General features: G+C 39.1%; 2 protein-coding genes across 5 annotated transcripts in view; one reads left to right on the top strand and one right to left on the bottom strand.

Moving 5' to 3' along the window:
- Window positions 1–21,829, bottom strand: part of Fbxw7 (F-box and WD repeat domain containing 7) — a 159,137-nt gene that overhangs the window by 117,107 nt on the left and 20,201 nt on the right. The window lies entirely within an intron of this gene.
- The window catches only part of LOC127232913 (translation initiation factor IF-2-like), a 35,542-nt gene continuing 23,988 nt past the window's right edge, over window positions 10,276–21,829 (top strand). The window contains exon 1 of the mRNA XM_051199240.1: window positions 10,276–10,345. Coding sequence (XP_051055197.1) covers window positions 10,276–10,345 — 70 coding nt within the window. The remainder of the gene's footprint in view (window positions 10,346–21,829) is intronic.

Genomic DNA, 21,829 nt, shown 5'->3' with positions numbered 1-21,829 from the left:
TAGTGGTAACCTAGCTCCTCACATCTCTATGTGCTTTAATCTACTTGTAAAAACTTTCTATTCTGCTTAAGGTCAACAACTGTTCTCCCTCCCTTCACTACTGTAGCACAATCATTAATTGAAATAAGAACTCTCAGCTCTTCTGACTGGCAAAGCTACCAGTACATCTCAGCCAATAAAGCAGCTCCTCCATTGACGCTGCTAATGAAGCAACCTTTTGTTCAACTATAAAACAGAAGCTTCAGAGACTCCAGTTTTCTAATTTACAATATGAATAGTTTCTCTACAGTATATTCCAACTGCAAAAGATGTTGAGAATTAAACAAATACATACTTTGCTTTATTCTGCTATTTTCCCATGAGAACAAAGTAGAAAACCCATGCTACCTGTTAAGTGTCTCAGAAACAACCCTTCTAACATTCAAAATCAAAAGCATAACTGATCGTTTGTCCAGTCAGTACCAACTGATCAACTTCAGTAAGCACAGCACAGAAAATGCTGCAAAATTAATGCATCTTTGACCTCAACCAATTTAATCTGCAGAATAAAATGGGAACCTAGATAAACTACTGCAAAATACCATATGGTATTGTTAACTACTAAATATGATATAAAGGATATATAATTAATTATGCTTTAAAGAGTAGAAAAGTAAATAAAGGATAATATCTGTAAGTTATGTGACTGCCATATATACAAAGATGGGTAAATCAAATACCACGATCAGACTTTTAATGTAACAGTAAGGATACAGTGTAATACCACTCTTGTGAAGAACTGGATTAAGGAAATAATCATATTAAGAAATGCCTGTTGGTTCATGAACAGCTACTGAAAGGTTCTAAGAGATCTGTCACTCAAGAAGTTCACTACTGTGAATAATCTCCAGCACCACCACCACAAAAGACCATCAACATTTGAATTATCAAAACCTCCCATTTTAAGATTTTTTTTTTTTTTTAATTTTTTTAAGTTTGTGGCCTGGGCAGTGGTGGTGCACACCTTTGATCCTAGCACTTGGGAAGCAGAGGCAGGCAGATCTCTGTAAGTTTGAAGCCAGCCTGGTCTATAGAGTAAGTTCCAGGGCAGGCTCCAAAACTACAGAGAAACCCTGTCTCTAAATAAATGTGTGTGTGTGTGTGTGTGTGTGTGTGTGTGTGTGTGTGTGTGTGTGCGCACGCGCGCACGCGCACTCACATATATGTGCACAGGCATGCACAAGTGCAGATGCCCTTGGAGGCCAGAGTTATGTATGAAATTCCCCCTGGAGCTAGAGTTACATAAAGTTGTGAACCACTCAATATGGGTGCTATGACAGAACTCTAGCCCTCTTCCAGAGCAACTGTATTAGCCACTAAGCCATTCCAAGCCTAAAAGCATCCATTTCTAGTACCTTCAGAATGTATAAAGATTGGGGAATTAAGACAAAAGTACAGGAAAACTGGATTTTCAAATATGATTCATGAGTAATATGACTACATATAGTATAGACTACTAGTTTAAATTTAGTATTACCTAAAACATTTGTTATTAAAAGATAAAAATCAATTAATGCGGGAAATTTACAATATTGGGTCATTTCAACTCCTTCAAGGATTCAAGGCAATACTATGGAGAACGGTAAGATACATTGTGCTACTGCTAAATTCAATAGAATGGGGATTTTCATTTTACTTTGGAGGGGTAGGGCCACACATGCAATGGCAACCATGTGCAGGTCAGAAGACAACTCTTTGGAGCTGTTCTGACACTTCATGGGTTTCAGGAGTCAAAAGTCACCAGGATTGCCAACAAGTACTTTTACTGCAGAGCCATCTTGCTAACCTTGCATTCAGAATAAATAAACCTAATCATGTGTTTACCCACTTATATTCTTACTATGAATGTCTGGCTTGTGCTACTGTTTTTCAAAGGACTCTACTATTCACCATTTACTTGGGATTCTATCCCCAAACACCACAACTATCCTAATCCACATTCTTACATGAACCAGCTACATACAGTCAATTAGTCCAGCTGACACAGCCATACCAGTCTCTAATTGTTAGCTATTTTGAATAAATCTACTACAAACATTCTTAGGAAAACTTTGTGGACATATGTTTTCACTTCTACTGGAAAAGTATCTTCTCCATTCACAAGGAATGAAGTTGAAAACCAAAGCTCCAGCACATGTTATAATATGGATTAACCTTGAAAACCTTGTGCCAAGTGACAATAAACTAGTTATAAAGAGATAACCACTGTATGACTGAACTGCCACTGAACTATATACATTTAAAATATTTAAAATTCTAGTTCTTCTCTGCTATCTCCTTCAGCCACCCCTTTTAACTCATCTTTCATTCCTTTTTGACTCAAGGTTGTACATGTAAGAAAAGGTGGAAAGATTGTAGGAGCCAAAGGAGGTGGATAACTCCAAGCAAACAGCATCTTTAAGACACAAAGAGGTTTATATACAGATGAACTCAGAGACCAAACAGCACGTACAAGACCCACAAAAGTTCAAAACAGACAAAACTGTAGCCAAAAGAAGGGGACATGGACAGAATACCACCCCTAACCAAGAAGATAGTTACAACTGATACCTGCTGAGAAGGGGGGAAATCCCAAATTCTAGGAGGAGTTGGCTAACACAAAACAGACAACATGGTGTAATTTGGGTTTTGTTTTTGTGGAGGTTGTGTCCATTTTTTACTTACTGTTTGGTTAATGTTTGCTGTGACCATTTTTGCTGTTTTGTTTTGGAGGCAGGCTTTCTCTGTGTTGCCTTGACTGTCGTGGGACTTGCTCTGCAGACCAGGCTGGCCCTGGCCTTGAACTCACAGAGATCCACCTGTGCCTGCCTCCAAGTGCTGGGATTAAAGAAGTATGCCACTACTACCTGGCTATTTTGACTTTTTTTTTTTTTTTTTTTATTATTACTTTGTGTTGTTTGAGAAAGACAGGAGGAGAGGGATTAGTTCTGCCAACACTGGTTCAATACATGCTGAATATTTAAAATTGGGAACTTTGCACGTCTCTTTAAAAAAATAAAATAAATAACAATAATCTCATGCTCTCCGAGTTCAACAAGACAAGAAATTGTAAACTGTATTCACATCTCAGAGATAAAAAGTGAGGACTTGGCAAAGTTAAGTGTCAGAACTGTTTTGTTTTCTTAATTATGTACAGATATGTGTCACATGTCTGCATGTACATTTTGTTCGCCTGAGTGCAGGTGCCCACAGAGGTTAAAGATCACCTGGAACTGGGGTTATATACTGCAGTGAACCACCTGATGTGGGTGCTGGGAACCAAATTCATGTCTACTGGAAGAGCAGCAGGTGCTCTGCAGCACTGCCTGAGTTTTGAATAAAGGTGGTCTTAGAGCAGATCTGGAGCTACTGCTGAGTGAGCTAGGTTATCACCATTACTGAACTGTCTGTGGCACTTTGTTAAGTGACAAAAGCAAACGGAAGCTATAGGTAAGTAAGGGTTTCTAGGAGAAGAGTTACATACCTCAGCTGTGTCTGCCTGTAAGTTGCCCTTGCTCAAGTAAATACCCTCTCACCCAGGCTCATACAGGGAATCCCAAAGAAATGCAGAGGGCCACAAATAAAAAGACATGAAAATAAAATGGGGGCCTGTGGGAGAGAAGGGTTCTGGTGCAAGTGGAAAAGGGGTAAGAGAATTCGTAAGTATAACCAAAGTAAATTATACTTTTGTATATAATGAAACTATTAAAGAATGCAATATATTATATAATAGCATAAAATGTATTTATAGATCAAAGCAAAAAAAATATTTAAAATATTATAAATTCTTTGCTGTGTGTATTTTGCCACAATTCAAAGAAAAGCTGGGGAGACAGCTACCACACACATATGCATACTCACTCATACACATGAATATACACAAAGCTGCCTCTTAAGTGAAGAGTGCTATTGCTGAGTTCCTCAGAACCCAAAAAAACACTGACTACATTCACTAAGAATAGGAAGGTGGGTCACTTTCTAATAGTGGCCATAAGGGGGATGTAGGGAAGGTGATCTGACTCCCCCCAGAGCACTTCCTTGGCCACTCCTTAAACAAAGATAGACTCTATTCAAGTTACCAAGCTCTTTGTGGTGTATGGGATATCAAAACTCAAGACAACGCCTTTAGTGCTTTTTAACATGTAGCGATAACATGTCCAATAGTAGGATCACTAAGCAAAGCATCTGTCTAACTACATAACTTATACCTTCACTTGGCAGTGAAACATCCAAAGTTTTAAAATGTAATGGCTGCTGAAAATGGGCAACAAATACAATGGATACTTTTATTCTATTTAAGTTTTAATTTTTCCATACAAATTTAATTTTTATTTTCTTAGCATCAGTATAAAAAATAAATAAAACAAGTCCTGAAGGGTTGTTTTCTGATAAGCTAACAGGCATAGGATAAGCTAATAAGACAAAAAGGAGTGAGTGGTAGCATTCAGAGAAAACTGTGTAAATAGGAAAGGGCCCATAATCACAGATTCCAAATATAAAAATGGAAGGTACACAATGACACTCAAGAGCCTTTGGAGACCAACTGCAGAGCCTTTCTTACTTAATTCTAAATCTAATGCATATCATTAACACTCCTTTAAAAGAAATCCAGTGCCAATAAGGTAGCAAGAAAAGAATCTCTCATAACTATTTCTTGTTCATATTTTAAAATACAAACAAAAGTCAGCAATAACAGAACAGCTCTTAAACTTTGCTGATTAATTTTTAAAGCTACACAAGCATTCACCAAATGTGGAAACACGTTGTAGTTTGAATATGTAATGGCATCCCTCACATCCCATCCTGTTCTAATGTATTAGGAGCTTGGCTGCCTGCTGAAGGATTTTTCAGAAGCAACTAGATTCTGAAGGCTCTGTTCTAATCAACAGATAAATCTCCTAATGGATTCATAGATTCATAGTGTGATTGTAGTATTGGGAGGTGATAAGGAGTGGTGGGTCTACTTGAATAAATAAATCATTGGAGTGTGAACTTAGGGCTGCAACTTACTTGCCCTTGCCCCTCTTATATCTATCTCTTCTCTCAACTTCCAAGCTGTCTTGATAGTGACATGCTGGCTGTGTCATGCCTTCCATGCCATGGGGAACTGAAATCTCTAAAATCAAAAGCCTTTCAGCTTCCCAAGACTTAAGAGATAGTTCAGTCTATAAAGTGCCTGCTTAGTAAGCACAAGAACCTGGGTTCAACCCCCAGAGCCTACATAAAAAGCTGGGGGCATGGTGAAGCAGAGACAAGAGCATCTGGCTACCAAATTCACAAGCTCCAGGTCCCAGTGAGAGACCCTTACTCAAAACACAAGTTAAATGGTTATCCTGAGGAACAATGCCAAAAGTCAAGATCTGGCCCCCACACACATGAGTGTGTGTGCAAGGATGGGAACACACAGACATGGACACACACACACACACACACACACACACACAAAGGTTTTCCATAGTTGCTTTTCTCAAGTATTGGTCACAATGATGTAAAAAGCCGTCTAGAATACACAGAATAGTTACCCTCTGCACCTCTGCAAACTTAAGTCTTCTGAGGAGAGTAAATTATTTTAATAATTACTTGTCTCATAACTATGACAAAATACCTGACAGAAACAACTTAAGGAAGGACTTACTGAGGGGCACAATTTAAGGGGTTTGCATGTACCACTGCAGGAAAGGCAGAGGTTGGCATGCACCATTGCAGGAAGGGTGGAGAGGAGTTCCTGGAGGCAGAAGCCTGCCTGTGCCAGATGTTTCTCACAACACAACAGACAAACCAAAGTCCAGGCTACAACCTTCAAGACCACTCCTAGTGACCTGCCTCCACCACCTAGACACACCTACCATATAGCACTAGCTTGTGAACAAGAATTCAAATCATGAACCTGCAAGGCCATTGTAGATCTAAACCATGACTGTGATGAGAGATAGAGAGAAAAATACCCTAGTAAGTATTCTAAATCAAGAACAGCTTCCCCCTCACCCCACAGAATCAACCTTTTCAACACATATAGAAGATACTTAGAGCAAAGAAATGCTAGCCAGGGTAGCATAACACCTGTATCCCAGCACTTGGGATGCTAAAGCAGAAGGACTTCAACTTCAAGACCAGCTTGGGCTATATATATACAGGGAAACGCTGCCTTAAAAAAAAAAAAAAAAAAGAGAGAGAGAGAGGTGTAAAAAGGTACTTAAGAGAATCAATGTACAATTGTAAGAGAAGGAACATAATTATATTAATAAGGTTATTTTTATTGACTTAATAGAACATGCACAGGTGTTTGTGTCTTCATAACATTTGACCTTCAAAATTTTATGTGAAGATTTTTATGTACAGAATAAGCAGAATAATGGATGTGGACCAATTAGCCAGCTTTAATTCCCAGTCACTCAACTATTTTTATAATTAACAGATAAATCTTATATACCTGGAAATACACATTTCTTAGCTGTCCAACAGATAGATATACCATCTTTCACACATCTGTCGGGAAACATGCCTGGCTGACTATCCACCATCAGCACTTTTTACAACCCAAAGGCAGTCAGTTGTCACTACTCTTACTTCTGTCATCACAGATTGGCTCTGTCTTATCGAGAACTTGATATAAATGAAATTAAAAATTCGGACTCCACCTTCTTCTGAGTGTGTCTGTGCAATTCATCTATGTCTCTTTCTACATTGGGGGTTCCTTTTTATTAATGAGTAGCACTAGCCTGCAGGAAGCTTTAGCCATTAGCTACTGAATGATGTTTGGGTTGCTTCCAGTCATCAGCTATTCTGAAAAAATCCAGTACTCCTCCTTTTCTTTTCAAAGAGCTTCTTATGAATGAGTGTTTGCATTTCTCTCTGGAATACATAGGAGCCCAATGCTAGATTCAGAAGTATACATGTTTCAATTTGTAAGAGGCTGCTAGAGGTGTGGTCTAGGAGGGTCCTGGTATCTTCCTAGAAAATTTGTGTTATCAATCTTGGAATTTTAGCCCTTCTTGGCTATTTTTTGAAGGTTATCTTGTAAGTTTAACTTGCCTCTACCTAATGACTAACATTAGTATCTTCTGTCTATGTTAAATATATATACATTTGCTAGGTGGTGGTGGTGCATGCCTTTAATCCTAGCACTTGGGAGGCAGAGACAGGTGAATCTCTGAGTTTGCAGGACAGCCTCCAAAGCTACAGAGAACCCCTGCTTGGTGTGTGTGTGTGGGGGGGGGGGGGGTAATGACATAAGACCAGAGATAACAATTGAAGTCCCATGAGAAAGGGCTAAAAAGATAGGCTAAAGGTCAAATCATGTGAGTGAGAATTAGTATTTCATTAGACTTGTTATGTTTAAGCTACTTCTAAGACAGCTACATGGAGTCATAAAATAGGTTTAGAGCACAGACAGGTTAGTATGGAGTAGAAAACAAGGTGTTGAGAATGCCTGGAAAGAGAAAAAGAAATCAAGAGGGTATAGTCTAGGACTAAGAATCAAGAAAATTTTATTATTTATTTAACAATTAAATCAACAGGGAAAGTAGGTAAAAATAAATTTCTGCTTACAGGTGAAGAATAATGCAGAGCACATAAAATGTACGGTGGTCCTAGAAATGCACAATTGCACATCAGAGCCATTCTTTTAAATGGATCTTTTAGCCAGCGTGAGAGTGAAATCTTCACATGTCAGTACAAGTCTGCAAGGGGGCAAAGTTTCTGCCCTGTAAAGAGTTGCTAGCTGGAACTAATATATTTAACCTCTACATGGACTGCAGTTAAGACTTTTTGGTCCTTAAAATTCAAATTTCCCTTCCTTTTTCTACACACTAGCACAAAAATAACCAAAATCAAGGAAGGGTTGTTATTTAGTTATTTACAAGAAATTTAGTTATTACAAGAAAAATTAAAGGGCAGGCTGGGGCAGCATTAACAATCACTATACTAATTATAGGCTTATCAACACAAAACACCCCCCCCAAAAAATCTATTACTTGAATTAAGAGTTCAGGGGGAAGAAAAATGGGGGTGGGACTAGGAATGATGGTACACGCTTTTAATCCCAGCACTTGGTAGGCTGAAACAAGAGGATGTCTGAGTTTGAGGCCAGCCTGGTCTACATAGTAAGTTCTAGGCCAGCCAGGGCTACAGTAACAAGAATTAATCTAAAAATAGCATATATGAAAGGAATCATAAACAGTATATAAGGAGACAGATAACCATTACCCATGCTAAAAGCTATAAATTTTCAGGAAGTTCCAATCAGTTACAACAGCCATTGAGGTTTGCTTTTTTATTAGATTATTTTGGGAGGAGGTTTGAAAACAATAAGCTGACCTAAAAGTTTCAGAAAAGATTCACTTTATTAAATATCAAAGACACTTACAACTGTTCTAATTTTAACAGTATGATGATGACATAAGAGTAGACAAACCAAGTCAGCCCAAAGAATAGAAACAATGCAAATAAAACTCCCTGACTTAGCCAGGCTTCTCACACTGTTAAAAGCACGTGACAGAAATCATTTTAATACGAGAAGGGATTCCTTTGACTTGGGGTTGCAGTACTTTGTGACAGGAGGTGTGACACAGCAGAGTAGCTCTTATCACGAAGTCAGATCACAGTGGACAGGAAGCAGAAAGACAGCATGCCTGTCTATGCTAGCAGGCTTCTTCCTCCTTCCCCAAGCACCTCCATCTTCAGCTTTCTGCCTCCTTCTTGCAGGAGCGGGATGGGGGACAATTTTAAAGATCTAACCCAGGGCCTTGCACATGCCACACTCTCAGCACCTGGTCTTTGAGACAGGATCCTGCTAAGTAAACCAAAGGAGCCTAAAACTCCTGACATCTGGAGTACTGGGATTATAGCTGTGTACACCAGGTTTTTGCTCCACCCGCCCGCCCCTCAGTCTAGTGACTGGTGCAGCCCAGTCAGAGCAGCTCTTCCATCCTCAATCCCCTCTGGAAACACGCAGAAGTGAACTTTACTAAGCTCCTAGGCATGACTCAATCTATCAGGCTGACAGTCAACATTAATTATACACTCAAACAACACACTAAAACACTAAGAGGTGAGTGTAAGAAAGACTGGAAAAGGTACTTACAATGCATATTTTCCCAAAAAATAATGTATATAATATTATACAAAATATAAAAGAACAAATTTCAGAAATCAATGTAAAGCCAAAATACAATAAGTAAAATGTATAAAGCATACAAAGAAAAGATTCAAAGAATAGGAAACCAAAATGACTGAAGATGTTCAACTTCACTAGAAATTAAAGTAATAAAATTAAATTTTCTATCAAATAAGAGTTAAAAAAAGAAAGTGAAAATTCAACTCTCATCTTCCAGACAGGTCAATTAGAAGCTAGATAAAATTAAATACTGACAAGGGAAACATGGCAACAGGCTTCCTTTTGGACCCAAAAGCAATACCTGAACTTACTCTGACCCCCTACTTTCTGATGTCTATCTCAGATCAATTCATACACTATAAACACTATGTTCATGCACTACAGTATTACTTGCCAAAAGGCAAAACCAAACCTTACTCAGCATGGAAAAGTTAACAACAGCTTTAAGAAATAAACTAGCCTACATGTGTCACTTGAATGTACCTAGAAAGCAATGTGGTATAAAACTGTTTAAGTCATTTTATGTAAATGGCTTAGATCAGTGGATCTCAATCTGTGGGTCAAGACCTGTTTGGACTTATATATCATACATTTACATTATGATCCACGACAGTAGCAAAATTACAGTATAAAGTAGCAACAAAATAATTTTATGGTTGGGGTCACAACAATATGAAGAACTGTATTAAAGGTTAAAAGAACTAGCAAGATTGAGAACCACTGACACACATCCAAAAACAACAGTGGAATGACCCCCTACACCTTAGGACACTAGGTACCAAGTAAAGGAGGGAAGACAGTTGAGAAGGTAAAAACTTCAAAGGAAGAAAATTTGCTAGTAGTCTGGGAGCTAAGGCACAAGAATCATTAGTTCAATGCCAGTCTGTGATACAAAAACAGGCTAGGGATTCATGGGAGGTCAAATGTTAACATCCCCTCAACCCTGAATTGGCCCAAAGGGATGTTACAATACCTTCTGAACTTCTATGGTTGCGTTTGAGTCTCTTCATTATTTATACAAAATTTTAAAGGTATTTAAAATAGTAAACTTGCTGACAATGACTATCAATTCCAAAAGGTACAATGAGAGGAACTAGGCAGGAAGTAGGAGATAAACAGAGGATTTTGTCAAGGCATAAATCATGAACCATTACAAAGACGTAATTCAGATGGTGCAGTGTGACCCACGGACAAGAGCAGGTCTGAGCCTCAGTAAGGAAGAAGGAAATTGGGCCTCCTGGCCAGACTGCTAAGGTAAATCAAGTATAACTAGTTTGTTATCTTAGCTCACTCAGCCTGGCCTCATTGTGATTTTTTAGGTGACCTTGAATTTAAGAGGTGCATTCTGAGGGTAATGCAGGAGACAGAAAGGCCTGTTAGCAGCTTACAGGGAGCTTATTGCACAGTGTGGCACCAACACACATACAGAAAGAAAAACCAACACTTCACCTAGACAACCGCAGCTGGCATTCGGAAGAAAGGAAGCAGCTGGCAGCTGGGATGGCTCAGAAAGGGCTCCTAACTACAGTGAAACTGAAGTTGAGAGGTGGAGGGCAAAAACACAACAATTTAAAGGTGCAAAACACATACTAAGCAAGAAAAATGGGAGCAGAAACTTAAGCCTCTGGGGAAGAAACACTGGGGGGAAAGTGCTTGGCAATGTTTAGGTCTTAGGGAAAAAAAACTATAAAACCAGGAATCTAAGTTACAAAAGTAACTTTTTAAAATATATCAGGTGAGTCAAAAGATTCTTCTCATAGAGAGCCAAAGCATCAACTTGCAGGCTTTACAGACAGGAAAACAGCAGTCTTGCAAGTGATCCTGGTAAGAACACTCTAGTACCTCAACAGCTCAGTTTGGATAAGGCTCATGGCTCCCTCTGCCACTACTGCTTCCTCAAACTCGGTGTATCACGCACCATACCCACATGAAGCAGCCTTCCCAAGCAAGAGCTATTTCCTTGCATTTCTCTTTTGAATTTGTATCTTATGGATTCATATGATCCACAAAGCCTAGATCACATGCTGTATCCTATTACAAAGAATTCTGGGTAACTGAGTTCAACATATTCTAGCCAAGCATGCAAATGTCCAGGACAGGCTATCCAAAATAAACAATCGAAAACATGACCAACACACACACACAAAATGATTCTTTTTTTTTTTTTTTTTAATGCTTTTATTGGCTTCTTTTTAAAAAAAAAAAACTTTATTTTACTTGTACTGGTGTGAAGATGTCAGATCTCCTAGAACTGGGGTTACAGACAATTGTGAGCTGCCATGTGGATACTAGAACTTGAACCCAGGTCCTCTGGAAGAACAGCCAGTGCTCTTCCCACTGAGCCATCTCTCCAGATCCCAACTATTATTCTTAAGGATAAACTTCAAACAAGATTCTCAAGATGATCAAAATGGACAAATCCTGTTCCTCACAGGAAAATGAAAGCCACAGTCCCATCAGCTGCTAGCCCAGCTCCAAAATATCAGAGATTGTATGTGACAGCCATTTCCTGTGTTTCCCTGGAGCCTACAGACTAAATTGCACAGGAGGAATAGGGATGAAAAGTGTGAAGGAAATGTGTCAACACATAAGCATATAAAAAGGACCTGAGCCAGGCCTCTGGCACGGGCTAAGGAAAGAGGATCACAAACTCAGAGCGAGCCTGTGCATCTTAGACACTGCCTAGGAATACAAACTACAAGTAGCACACATCTGCAAACACTAGGTTCAATCCCCAGTACTAGGAGGGTGGGGAGTGTGGCTGAACTTAATAGATCCTAATGGGCCGCCCTCCTATTTGAGATCTAGGATCTACCATTTTATAGCCACAGCGAAGGAGAAGTGATGCCAGTGTCTCTCTGACCTTCATGTTCCGCATTCTTTCTTATAGGAATGCTGCCTATCTTTGTTGAGGAACTGTGAGCATCCGAGAATCCTAACAGCTCTTCCTGTACTTAAGAGTACAGAGAATGCCTTCCAAGAGTCAGTTCTTTCCTTTTCCTGGGGACCAAATTCATGTAATCAAGCTTGTCAGCGAGCACCTTGAACTGCTGCTAAACTACCGTGTTGGCACTGTATAGAGAATTGTTGAGTATTGCTTGGTGGCAGAAGTTGCCTGTCTCTCTCTCTCTCTCTCTCTGTGTGTGTGTGTGTGTGAGAGAGAGAGAGAGAGAGAGAGAGAGAGAGAGAGAGAGAGAGAGAGAAGGCAATTTCAATGGAAGTAGCTTCTGTCATCACAGCAGCAGTCAAGTGTTTTAATAAACACTGCCATAAAGGTTTTTCTGAGAGAGAGAGAGAGAGAGAGAGAGAGAGAGAGAGAGAGAGAGAGAGAGGGCAATTTCAATGGAAGTAGCTTCTGTCATCACAGCAGCAGTCAAGTGTTTTAATAAACACTGCCATAAAGGTTTTTCTTCTGACCTAGGATCAGAACAACTGCTGAATAGTCCTACTGATAATGGACTCCAACAACCTTGTCTGAACTTTTTCATTTCCTCTAAACTGTACCATGAGTTTCAGTTAGTATAAGGCAATACCAAAATCAAAGGAGCAAACAATTGGAACCATTTGAGCTAAATTACTGAATCCAAAATTTTTATAAGTATACCACATTAACTCATTCAGCAAAAATGCAGAAGTTATCTGTGTAGTGTATCCCTCCTTTCTCTTCCTCCCTTCCCCACCCATCTTTAGAAATAAATTCATACATACGTACGATTTTGCTATCTTAGCAAGTCTTAAAAAGTATCCACTACACAATCCTTTTCTTTCCAGTCTGACTAGACAAGGGTGTAGTATGATATAATCTTGGCTCCAGTTAGAGATCTGGAAACCTAAGGATTGTGGGAAAGACTGGTCACTCTTCTAAGTAGATAAAGGATGGATGTGAGGGGGTGAGGCAGGAGGTCCATCAGGGGTTTAAAGCCAGTTTGAGCTACATAGTGAGTTTACTGGCTACAGAAGGAAAGCTTGTCTTTAAGGGACACACACACACACACACACAAAAAAAAAAAAAAAAAAAAAAAAAAAAAAAAAAACAGAGGACAGGCAAGGATAACTTCTGCCACCAAGCAATACTCAACAATTCCCTATACAGTGCCAACACGGTAGTTTAGCAGCAGTTCAAGGTGCTCGCTGACAAGCTTGATTACATGAATTTGGTCCCCAGGAAAAGGAAAGAACTGACTCTTGGAAGGCATTCTCTGTACTCTTAAATACTTGTTCACAAATTAAAATGTAATAAAAAATTAAACAGTAACAATAATTTCTCCTATTAAAAGAATATATCCGGGTGCATGTGTAGCACAAAGGTAGAAGACCTACCTAGCACATGCAAGGCCCTAGATTCTATCTCAAAAACTGTCCAAAAAAAAAAGAGAGACTGTATTAAAAGATGAATGTCAGTATATGTAATAAATACAATTTTAGAATATACATTTTCTTAAAATTAAATTAGACACTTTTTCTAGTAAGCTATTTTGTTACTGTGCACTTGGTGTTTGTTTTAACAGCATTTAGTACACACTAGTACTGTGGTGCTCAAATTCAAGAGCCAGTGAATTTATGCCTCTAGAGGGCAGCATTTATCACATGACAGACAAGTTTGAATCAAAGAATTCCATTGTCCAACACACTTAAGAAATACAGAATAAGCAAGCTTTAGTAAGCTTCTTTTGACAAGAGATGTCTCAGAACCCTTAACATACTAATGTGCATTGTGAATCTTAATAGGCTTTAATTAATAGTATATGATGTTTCTTCAATTTAATCACAGAACTTTCTTCAGGAGCAGTGGTCCTGAAATTACTGTCACAAAACACACTACAGAAACAAATTACTGAATAAATTCTCCCAAAAGAGAAGCTAGCAGGTTTGTTCAAGTGTCTCTTTCTCCTTTTTCATGGGACTTTAAAGCAAGTCTCTAGACATCTCCATGTATTTACAGATCATGAAGATGAATGGGATAAATATCAGCGCTCCTTTATTTCTAGAGTGGCGATCAGACACGAAGAAATTACTGGCAGACTTGATCAAACAGGAGAGCAAGTAAAGAAAGGCTAGTGCTATACCTACTTGAGATACATCTACCTCTAGCTTTAAAAGCATATCACACAAGAAACAAGCTTAAAAACAACCACCAAAAAAAAAAGTGTGTATCTAACCAAAATCAAATAGTAAACATTTGAGATCTATTAACAATATTCCTACAACACAGGTACTAGAATTTAATGTGTAACCAAAAGATTTGTTCTAAACTTGTATACAGAGAATAGTTTTTATTTGTAAAAAGAGCTATTAAATGAGTTTGCTCCTGGTTTGCCTTAATTACATCGTGTGTGTGTGTGTGTGTATGTGTGTGTGTGTGTGTGTGTGTGTGTTGTGGGTACACATGCACACACAAACCACAGCACATGTGTAAAGGTGAGAGTAACTCATACAAGTCAGTTCTCCTTCTACACTGTGAGTTATGGGGATCACACTCCGGTCATCAGGCTTGGGGGCAAGCATCTTTGCTGCTGAGCCATCCTGCCAGTGCACCATGGGGATTTTTATCTATGAGCAATGTTTGAATTTTCTTTTCTTTTAATCCTTCATGGCAATGAGGCATGCTACAAAGAAAATTATAGTACTGAGCCACTCTTTCAAGACTGTTGGTTAAAAAGTCCCCCTGGTACTTACTACTCCTATGAAAAAAACCTTTTCAAAATTATAGATCAATAATACTGGTCATGCCAATGACTATTAACTGTTTCAGTTAGAGTGAATGTTTCTCAATTTTCAATATAAAGTATAATGTATTAGCTAAAAGATTTTTACAAATAATACATATTGTGAGGATGAACTACATAAATAAATCACAAGTAGTAACTAAATTCAAATGCCTTTTGATTTTTATTTGAATTACTTTAATATCTTCTGTATATAATTTAACTATATTTTTAAATGAATGGGTTAAAAAGTAAGTGGTCCAAGTGGAGATGTAGCTCAGTTGGTAGAATAATTGCCTAGCATTCATAAAGACCTGGATTTGATCCCCAGCATCAATTAAACCAGGTCCTGGGGAGCAAGCCCATAATCCCAGCAGAAGAGAAGTGGAGGACCTAAGGTTAAGGTCACTCTCAGCTACTTAATAACAACCACCAGTGGCATGAAAGACCTTTGTAACAGTATCAAAAATAAATAAAACCAATTTTTGAAAAGTTAGTTTCAGTTTTAAATGAGTCAAATGACAAGGGAGACTGCCAATCAGAACTTTAAACAAGTTCTGAAGGAGCTTCCAAATAAAAAGAAATAATTTCAAGGTGTTGTTTTCAAAAATTAAAATGATTGAGCCTGCCTAGGTAACACACACTTGTGATCCCAACACTTAACAGGCTGAAGTAGGGTTACTTTGAGTTAGATGTCAACCTGAACTACACAGCAAAACCCTATGTCAAAAGAACAAAATGGTAACAACCAAGTAATAATTATGAATAACAGCACGGGCCTTACTAAAGCCTCTTATTTGTCAAAATTATCAGATAGATATTAAAAATTAGCTTTATCAAACCAACTGCCCCAGCTATACTAGGGATATACAAGAAGCTGATGTTTCTCTCACTGCTTTATTCCCCCACATGACATACACTGAAAATGCTTGTGCTCAGTTTCCTGAGGCAAACTATAAAAGCTCAATGACAAGAAACAGTTAAAGAGCACTTTATTAACACTGAAACTTCAGAAGTGGCTGCTCCTATTCCCATTTGCATAATCTGAAGCAGCACTTCTCCTACTTTACCCTACATCAAGATCACCTGGAGGAGTGAGCGCATGAAATACTCTCTGGCTGAGGTCTGGGAAATTAAGTCTGTGAGGTTGATACTACCATGGGGGCAGGGACACTTCAAAAACAATAGGAAAACAGAACTTAAAGACAAAACTGGGATAAATTAATGGGAAATACAGATGAACTTTGTGAAGCATATGGTACAGACTAAGTACCAGGGGTCCTAATGCCTTGTTTAACTAAATGCACATCGGGGAGCAGTAGTTTATAAACCATGCTCCACAATGTTTTTCTCTTTTCTAACTTTCCAGACACTGCAAATTTCAAACTACAGTTTACAACGGAGATAGGAAATAAACTGAGGACAAACACTTGATTTAAAAAGCAAAGCAGCAGGGTGAAAAATGAAATCTACTTAGGCACTGTGAAGCCTGATCTAAAATGTATTGTAGACCTGGGGAGATGGCTCGGGGAAAGCGCACCTGCTACGCAAACATGAGGACTTGAGTAGACAGAGCACTGGGAGGAAGAACAGGAGCTTGCTGGTTAGCCAGACTAGCTGGAATGCCAAGCTCCTGGCATAGGAAGAGATCCAGTGTCATCAAAATAAGGTGAAGAGACTCTCAATGACTTCCTCTGGGCTTCACATGCCCATGCACAGGCGTGTCCACCTGCATACTGATGTGCATGTATCTCACACACGGTACCAAACCCATGGAGACAGACGAACAGATCTATTCCACAGAGTAACCCACCTCTGACATGTAGTGCACCAGGAGAACCTAAAAGCAGTCTAGACTTTCCTTATGGAAAAGTTGGAATTATTACCATACAGTAAAGGACCTAAACATTTCTATATCATATTATATTAGAAGAAAACTTTTAAAAGAGCTTTCTAAATTTTTATTACCAAATACTAACAAAACCAAAGAAAAATAGTGCTTCGATGGATTAACATGTAAAGCAATGCTCACATGCAGAAAATTCCTCCATGATTAAATCTGCTGGGGAACAAAGCCCCTCACAAAGACAACGGATTGGCTACAAACTGATATCTGTACAAAAGGGTCACATGTCCAGGTCCTCCAAAGTCACTCTACACAAATATTCTTAAAATACGTTAACAGGGAGAAAAATAGAAGAATTCTAACCTACAGTAAAATAAGGCAAACACCCTGGTGAGACAGCTGCCCTCAGGGCCAGGGCAAAAGGAAGGAACAAGATGAGTCTGGGACAGCTTATGCTGATGCTGTATCTGTCCTCAATAGGTGATGGAGACATGGTAAAAGGATCTAGTGCCTTGAAGAGGCTCCTGAGAACCAAATCAAAGATGACCAAAGCACCAAAAGATGAAATCCAGAGACTATAAAGCCAAGCCTGTCTGATTAAGTAGAAAATATTCATAAGCCTATTTTGATACACTTAGAAAAAAAAAAAAAAAATAAGTCCCTCTGAAGAGAGAGTTGTTCCTTGCAGGAGAAAGGACAGAAATAGAAAGTAACGCTGGGCAAACACTAAAGTAATAATACTCATCAGGTATGAACTAGCAACAGAATTTGAAACCAGTAAAAGCATGACGAAAATGAGGTAATTAACTTAATCACAAAGTACTTTCCCCATAGGACACTTTGAAAGGTTAATATGCAACTAGTATGAAAGCCTAACATCAGCTAAATTAGACAACAACGAAATGGACATACCAATACCAAGTACCAGCCAATAAGACTCATGACATCATTTCTGTAGTATTCTTAGCCAAGAATGGTCAACAATCACTGAAACATCATACAAACAAAACTGGAAGTATTCAACAAAATCTAATAATAACAAAAGGCAATGATTTGTAATTGTTGCAGAATGAAATGTGGTGGTTTGAATGAGATGTCCCCCATAGTCTCAGGCATTTGCATACTTGATCCCCAGTTTGTAGCACTGTTTGGGGAGGTGAGGTCCGGCCTTGTTAGAAGTATGTCAGTAGGGGGTGGAATTTGAGCCTAAAAAATACATCATTCCCAGTCCATTCTACCTTGTGCTTAAGGTTCAAGAGGGAAGCTATAAGCTTCCAGCTCTAGCAGACAGGTCTGCCAGCTGCCTCGCTGCCACAGCCATGACAGTGATAGAATTTCTTATACCTCTGGAACTGTAAGCCCAAATAAACTCTTTCTCCTATCTGTTGTGTTTTATCACACAATAGAAGTAGCTAATACAGCAGCAAGTAAATGTGACTCACAAATGATTATTAGATCCTGACCCAGGGAAAACACAACAGTAAACTGACTGGAGTACTGTGAGGCTAGCCTGGATGAGATAATAGCGTCTTATCAATGTTATTATCCTGGTTTTGATCATGCTAAAGTATAAAGTGTTAACACTGAAGGAATCAAATGATTTTTTGGGGTCTGAAGAAGGGGGTGGGTGATCTAAAAACACCAATTAAATAAATCCAAGTGGGCTGGGATGTGGCTCAATAGTAAAGCATTGTCCAGCATGCAAAAAGTCTTAAACTCCAATACTGCTAATAAAGCCAGTTTTTAACTATCGTCAAATATTTAGAAGAATTATAAGAAACTGTTCCAGTTAACCCAGAGTCTCACAATGACAATAAACAGGTAAGAGTTTTAAATGGGGATATGAGGTTAATGAGCTTGAGCAACCACTGCTTCCCGAGAGCTCGGCAGTTAAGAGCACTGGTACTCTTGCACAGGACTAGAGCTCAGTTCCCAACATTCACATCAGGCAGCTCACAACCACCAGTTCACTGCAGTTCCAGGGACCTGGCACCTTCTGGCCTCCACTGGCATATGTGCTTGCATGTTTTTAAAAATGTTAGAGTCACACATACTGTTATATAATCCCTGCCTGAAATTCTCAGTGACTGGGAGCACTCCTTTAATGAGCGCTGAAGCAGCTTTCTGAGTCAGTAATTACACCCAATGTGGCACATCATCGTAACAGGCAGAGGAGGAGGGAAACTAGGATACACTGCATTAACACAGCCCTTCTACAGGAAGGCAACAGCGACAGTGGTCAGCAACAGTCTGCCTGCTATGCTATGAAGCAGGCAGGCCCAGACATGCAGAACCCTCTCTCAACAAGTTTCAAAGGCTTCTGTGGCATACTGTTCAACCTGACAGACACCTCAAGTCCCTGTTGCCATGCCTCCCTCACCATGATGGACTCTATCGCTTCTTAAATCAACAGCCAAAATAAATCTTGTCTTCCTTATTCTGTTTTTGTTGAGTATTTTGTCACAGCAGTGAGAAAAGCAATGCAAGTCCTCTCCCCATCACTTCAACAGGTGCACTATGGGTTTAACAAAAAGGCAGGCCAGGCATGGTGGCACACACCTTTAATCCTGGCTCTCAGGAGACAGAGGCAGGTGGATCTTATTGAGTTCAAGACCAGCCTCGTCTACAGAGTGAGTTCCAGGACAGCCAGGGCAACATAGAGAGAGAGTACAGAACACCTAGGAGAGCACAGACTCTCACGCATTGTTTTGATTCTACTAACAAAGTAAAAAAGAACTCTTGGTTTCTGCTTCCCCACTTACTCTACTTTAGCTCTCTCTGTGCTTGAAAAGTATGGTGAGACAGGAGAAAGCTTCCCTTGGGCAGTGGAGGCAGCCCTCCATAAAGATGCAAGGATAAGGAGTGAAAGACCATCTCCACCTACATAATAAATCCCGGCCAGCCTGAGCTATGAGACTATATCATAAATAAAATAACAGATTTCTAATTCTATCTAGGAAGCATGCAGACTATTCTGAGAATGCCACACAAAGACCCTATAGAGAACGCAACCTAAGAAAAGATGATTGCAAAACTGTAAAGATCAAGTAGTTAAACTGATTATCAATTAATGTCTGGAGGTGCAAAATTAAGATCAAAACATAATCTATTTCTCTCTTTGAGTTAAAATGACATATTTACAAGAAACAGCACAAATGTAACTTGGTCAGCTGGATGAAGGGAGCAAGGACAATCTGTATCCTCTTACCCAGACTTCTCCACCTCTCCAAAAATGCCATTATTTGTACAATGACAATGTATTACAACATATTTATCTTGAAAAAATTAACCATAGAAACCGTCTGAGCTACCACACTAGCCTACAAAAGATAATTAAACATTTATTTAAAGGTAATGTGTGGGGAGTTCGTGTGATGCTGTGTAACTGAAAAAGAGAGTTCATTATCTGCAGCATATGCATTCTAACTCAGTGGCCACTAACTAGCAGCACTTGCATCATGACCACGCTCACCACTAGGCACCTGGGATGATGCAACTATATACAACCCAGGAGAGGCAGGAGGATGAAAAACCAAGGGTCTGAAGCCAGTTTTTGTTACACAGGGAACTCAAGACCAATCTTGAGGGTGAAAAAGAGAAGGGAGGGGAAAAAGGAGGGAGCAAACAGTAAATTGAATGTGTAAAGGATAAAACACAAGATTTCAAGGGTTTTATATTAAAAGAACATTTTAATACTTCAATAAATTTTCTTAGCTTAAATGCAGAAATGATAATATTTGCATACATTATACAAATATACAGTAAATATATCATAAAATACACTAAAATTAGTACCACCTGTTTCAATACCACTCATAGAAAATATGCATCCCGGTATGTGGCATTGTACAATGCTGTCGCAGATGGCAGTTAACAGCTTTTAGTGCCCTCACTGAGTCTCCTCTGAGCTCCCTTTTTCTATTGCTGCAAGAAGCAAGGCTTCCTAGAGAGCTTGCTTCCTGCACTAGGCAACACTGCAGAATACATAGAGCAGTGGGGGTTGGGGGCGGGAGGGTGACAGTAAGTGACTACAAGGGAAATAGTTAATTTCCCAAACTCATACTGTGATATGAACTGTAACAAGAGAAAACTTGAAATGAGCATGTTCTGAACTTTCTAGGGATGGGGGTGCTCAGTAAACAGTGTGAAGACTCAAAAATACAGAATTTCTAGCAGTAAATTACCTGGTTTGACCTGACAAAAATGGTAACTAAAAAAGTGGATGAGGAAACTTCCTATTCAAATCCTAGGAGCTAACAGAGATAGTGAACATGCTGGAACTACCTTGAGAAAATGCAACATGAATCATTTTACCACATCCCAAAACAGTAAAGCAACACCCAATAAAGAAATATGTTGTCAAGAAAGAATCTGAGGAAAACATAAGAATAATCTGTACCAGAGTTGGAGAGACAGTTAAGAGCACTGGCTGCTCTTCCAGAGGACCTGGGTTTAATACCCAGTACCCACATGGTAGCTCACAGCTGTCTGTAACTCCAGTTCTAAGGGATGTGATGCCCCCTTTGACCTCTGTGGACACCAATCATGACTGTGATGCACAGTCATACATGCAAACAAAACATCCATGAAAATAAAGTAAAATAAAACTTTAATAATTTTTAAAATAATTTTTATTCTCTCTCTCTCTCTCCCTCCCTCTCTCTCTTTCTTTTGCTTTTTTCATGCTATGTAAAATACCAGAGTATAAACTAGTCTAGAGTAAAGAGAAAATGAGTTTTTGTCAGAGGATGAAGTTGCTTTAAGGAGGGACTGACTGGGATGAGGAGCAGTCGTTAAAGGATGATGCAACTTCCTCCCTTGTGGTGGTGTTTTCATGGTATATAAATTTGTCAACAACCTTCAAATCATACATTTTAAGTAGATGAGCTTGTTTCATATCAATTATCCCCCAGTAACATACTGGTTGAATATACACAGGGAACAACAACAAACAAGAAATCTAACAGGTGCAATTTGCTATCCCTGTGCAGTATGCAGGCAGATACGGGAAGAGCAGATTCTATCACTGAGTCTTGACTGAACTCTACACTGCTGGAAGGGCCATGAGGCAAGAATACACAGGCCTCTGAGGAACTCAGAAGGATTCCAGGCTGGCAGCTAGCAAGAAAACAGGGACATCAGTCC

Source organism: Phodopus roborovskii, unplaced genomic scaffold (genome assembly GCF_943737965.1).
Source record: "Phodopus roborovskii unplaced genomic scaffold, PHOROB, whole genome shotgun sequence".
In the NCBI taxonomy this organism is placed as follows: Eukaryota; Metazoa; Chordata; class Mammalia; order Rodentia; family Cricetidae; genus Phodopus; species Phodopus roborovskii.
Note: the sequence above shows the minus strand (reverse complement) of the source record. Positions and strands in the feature narration are given on the sequence as shown.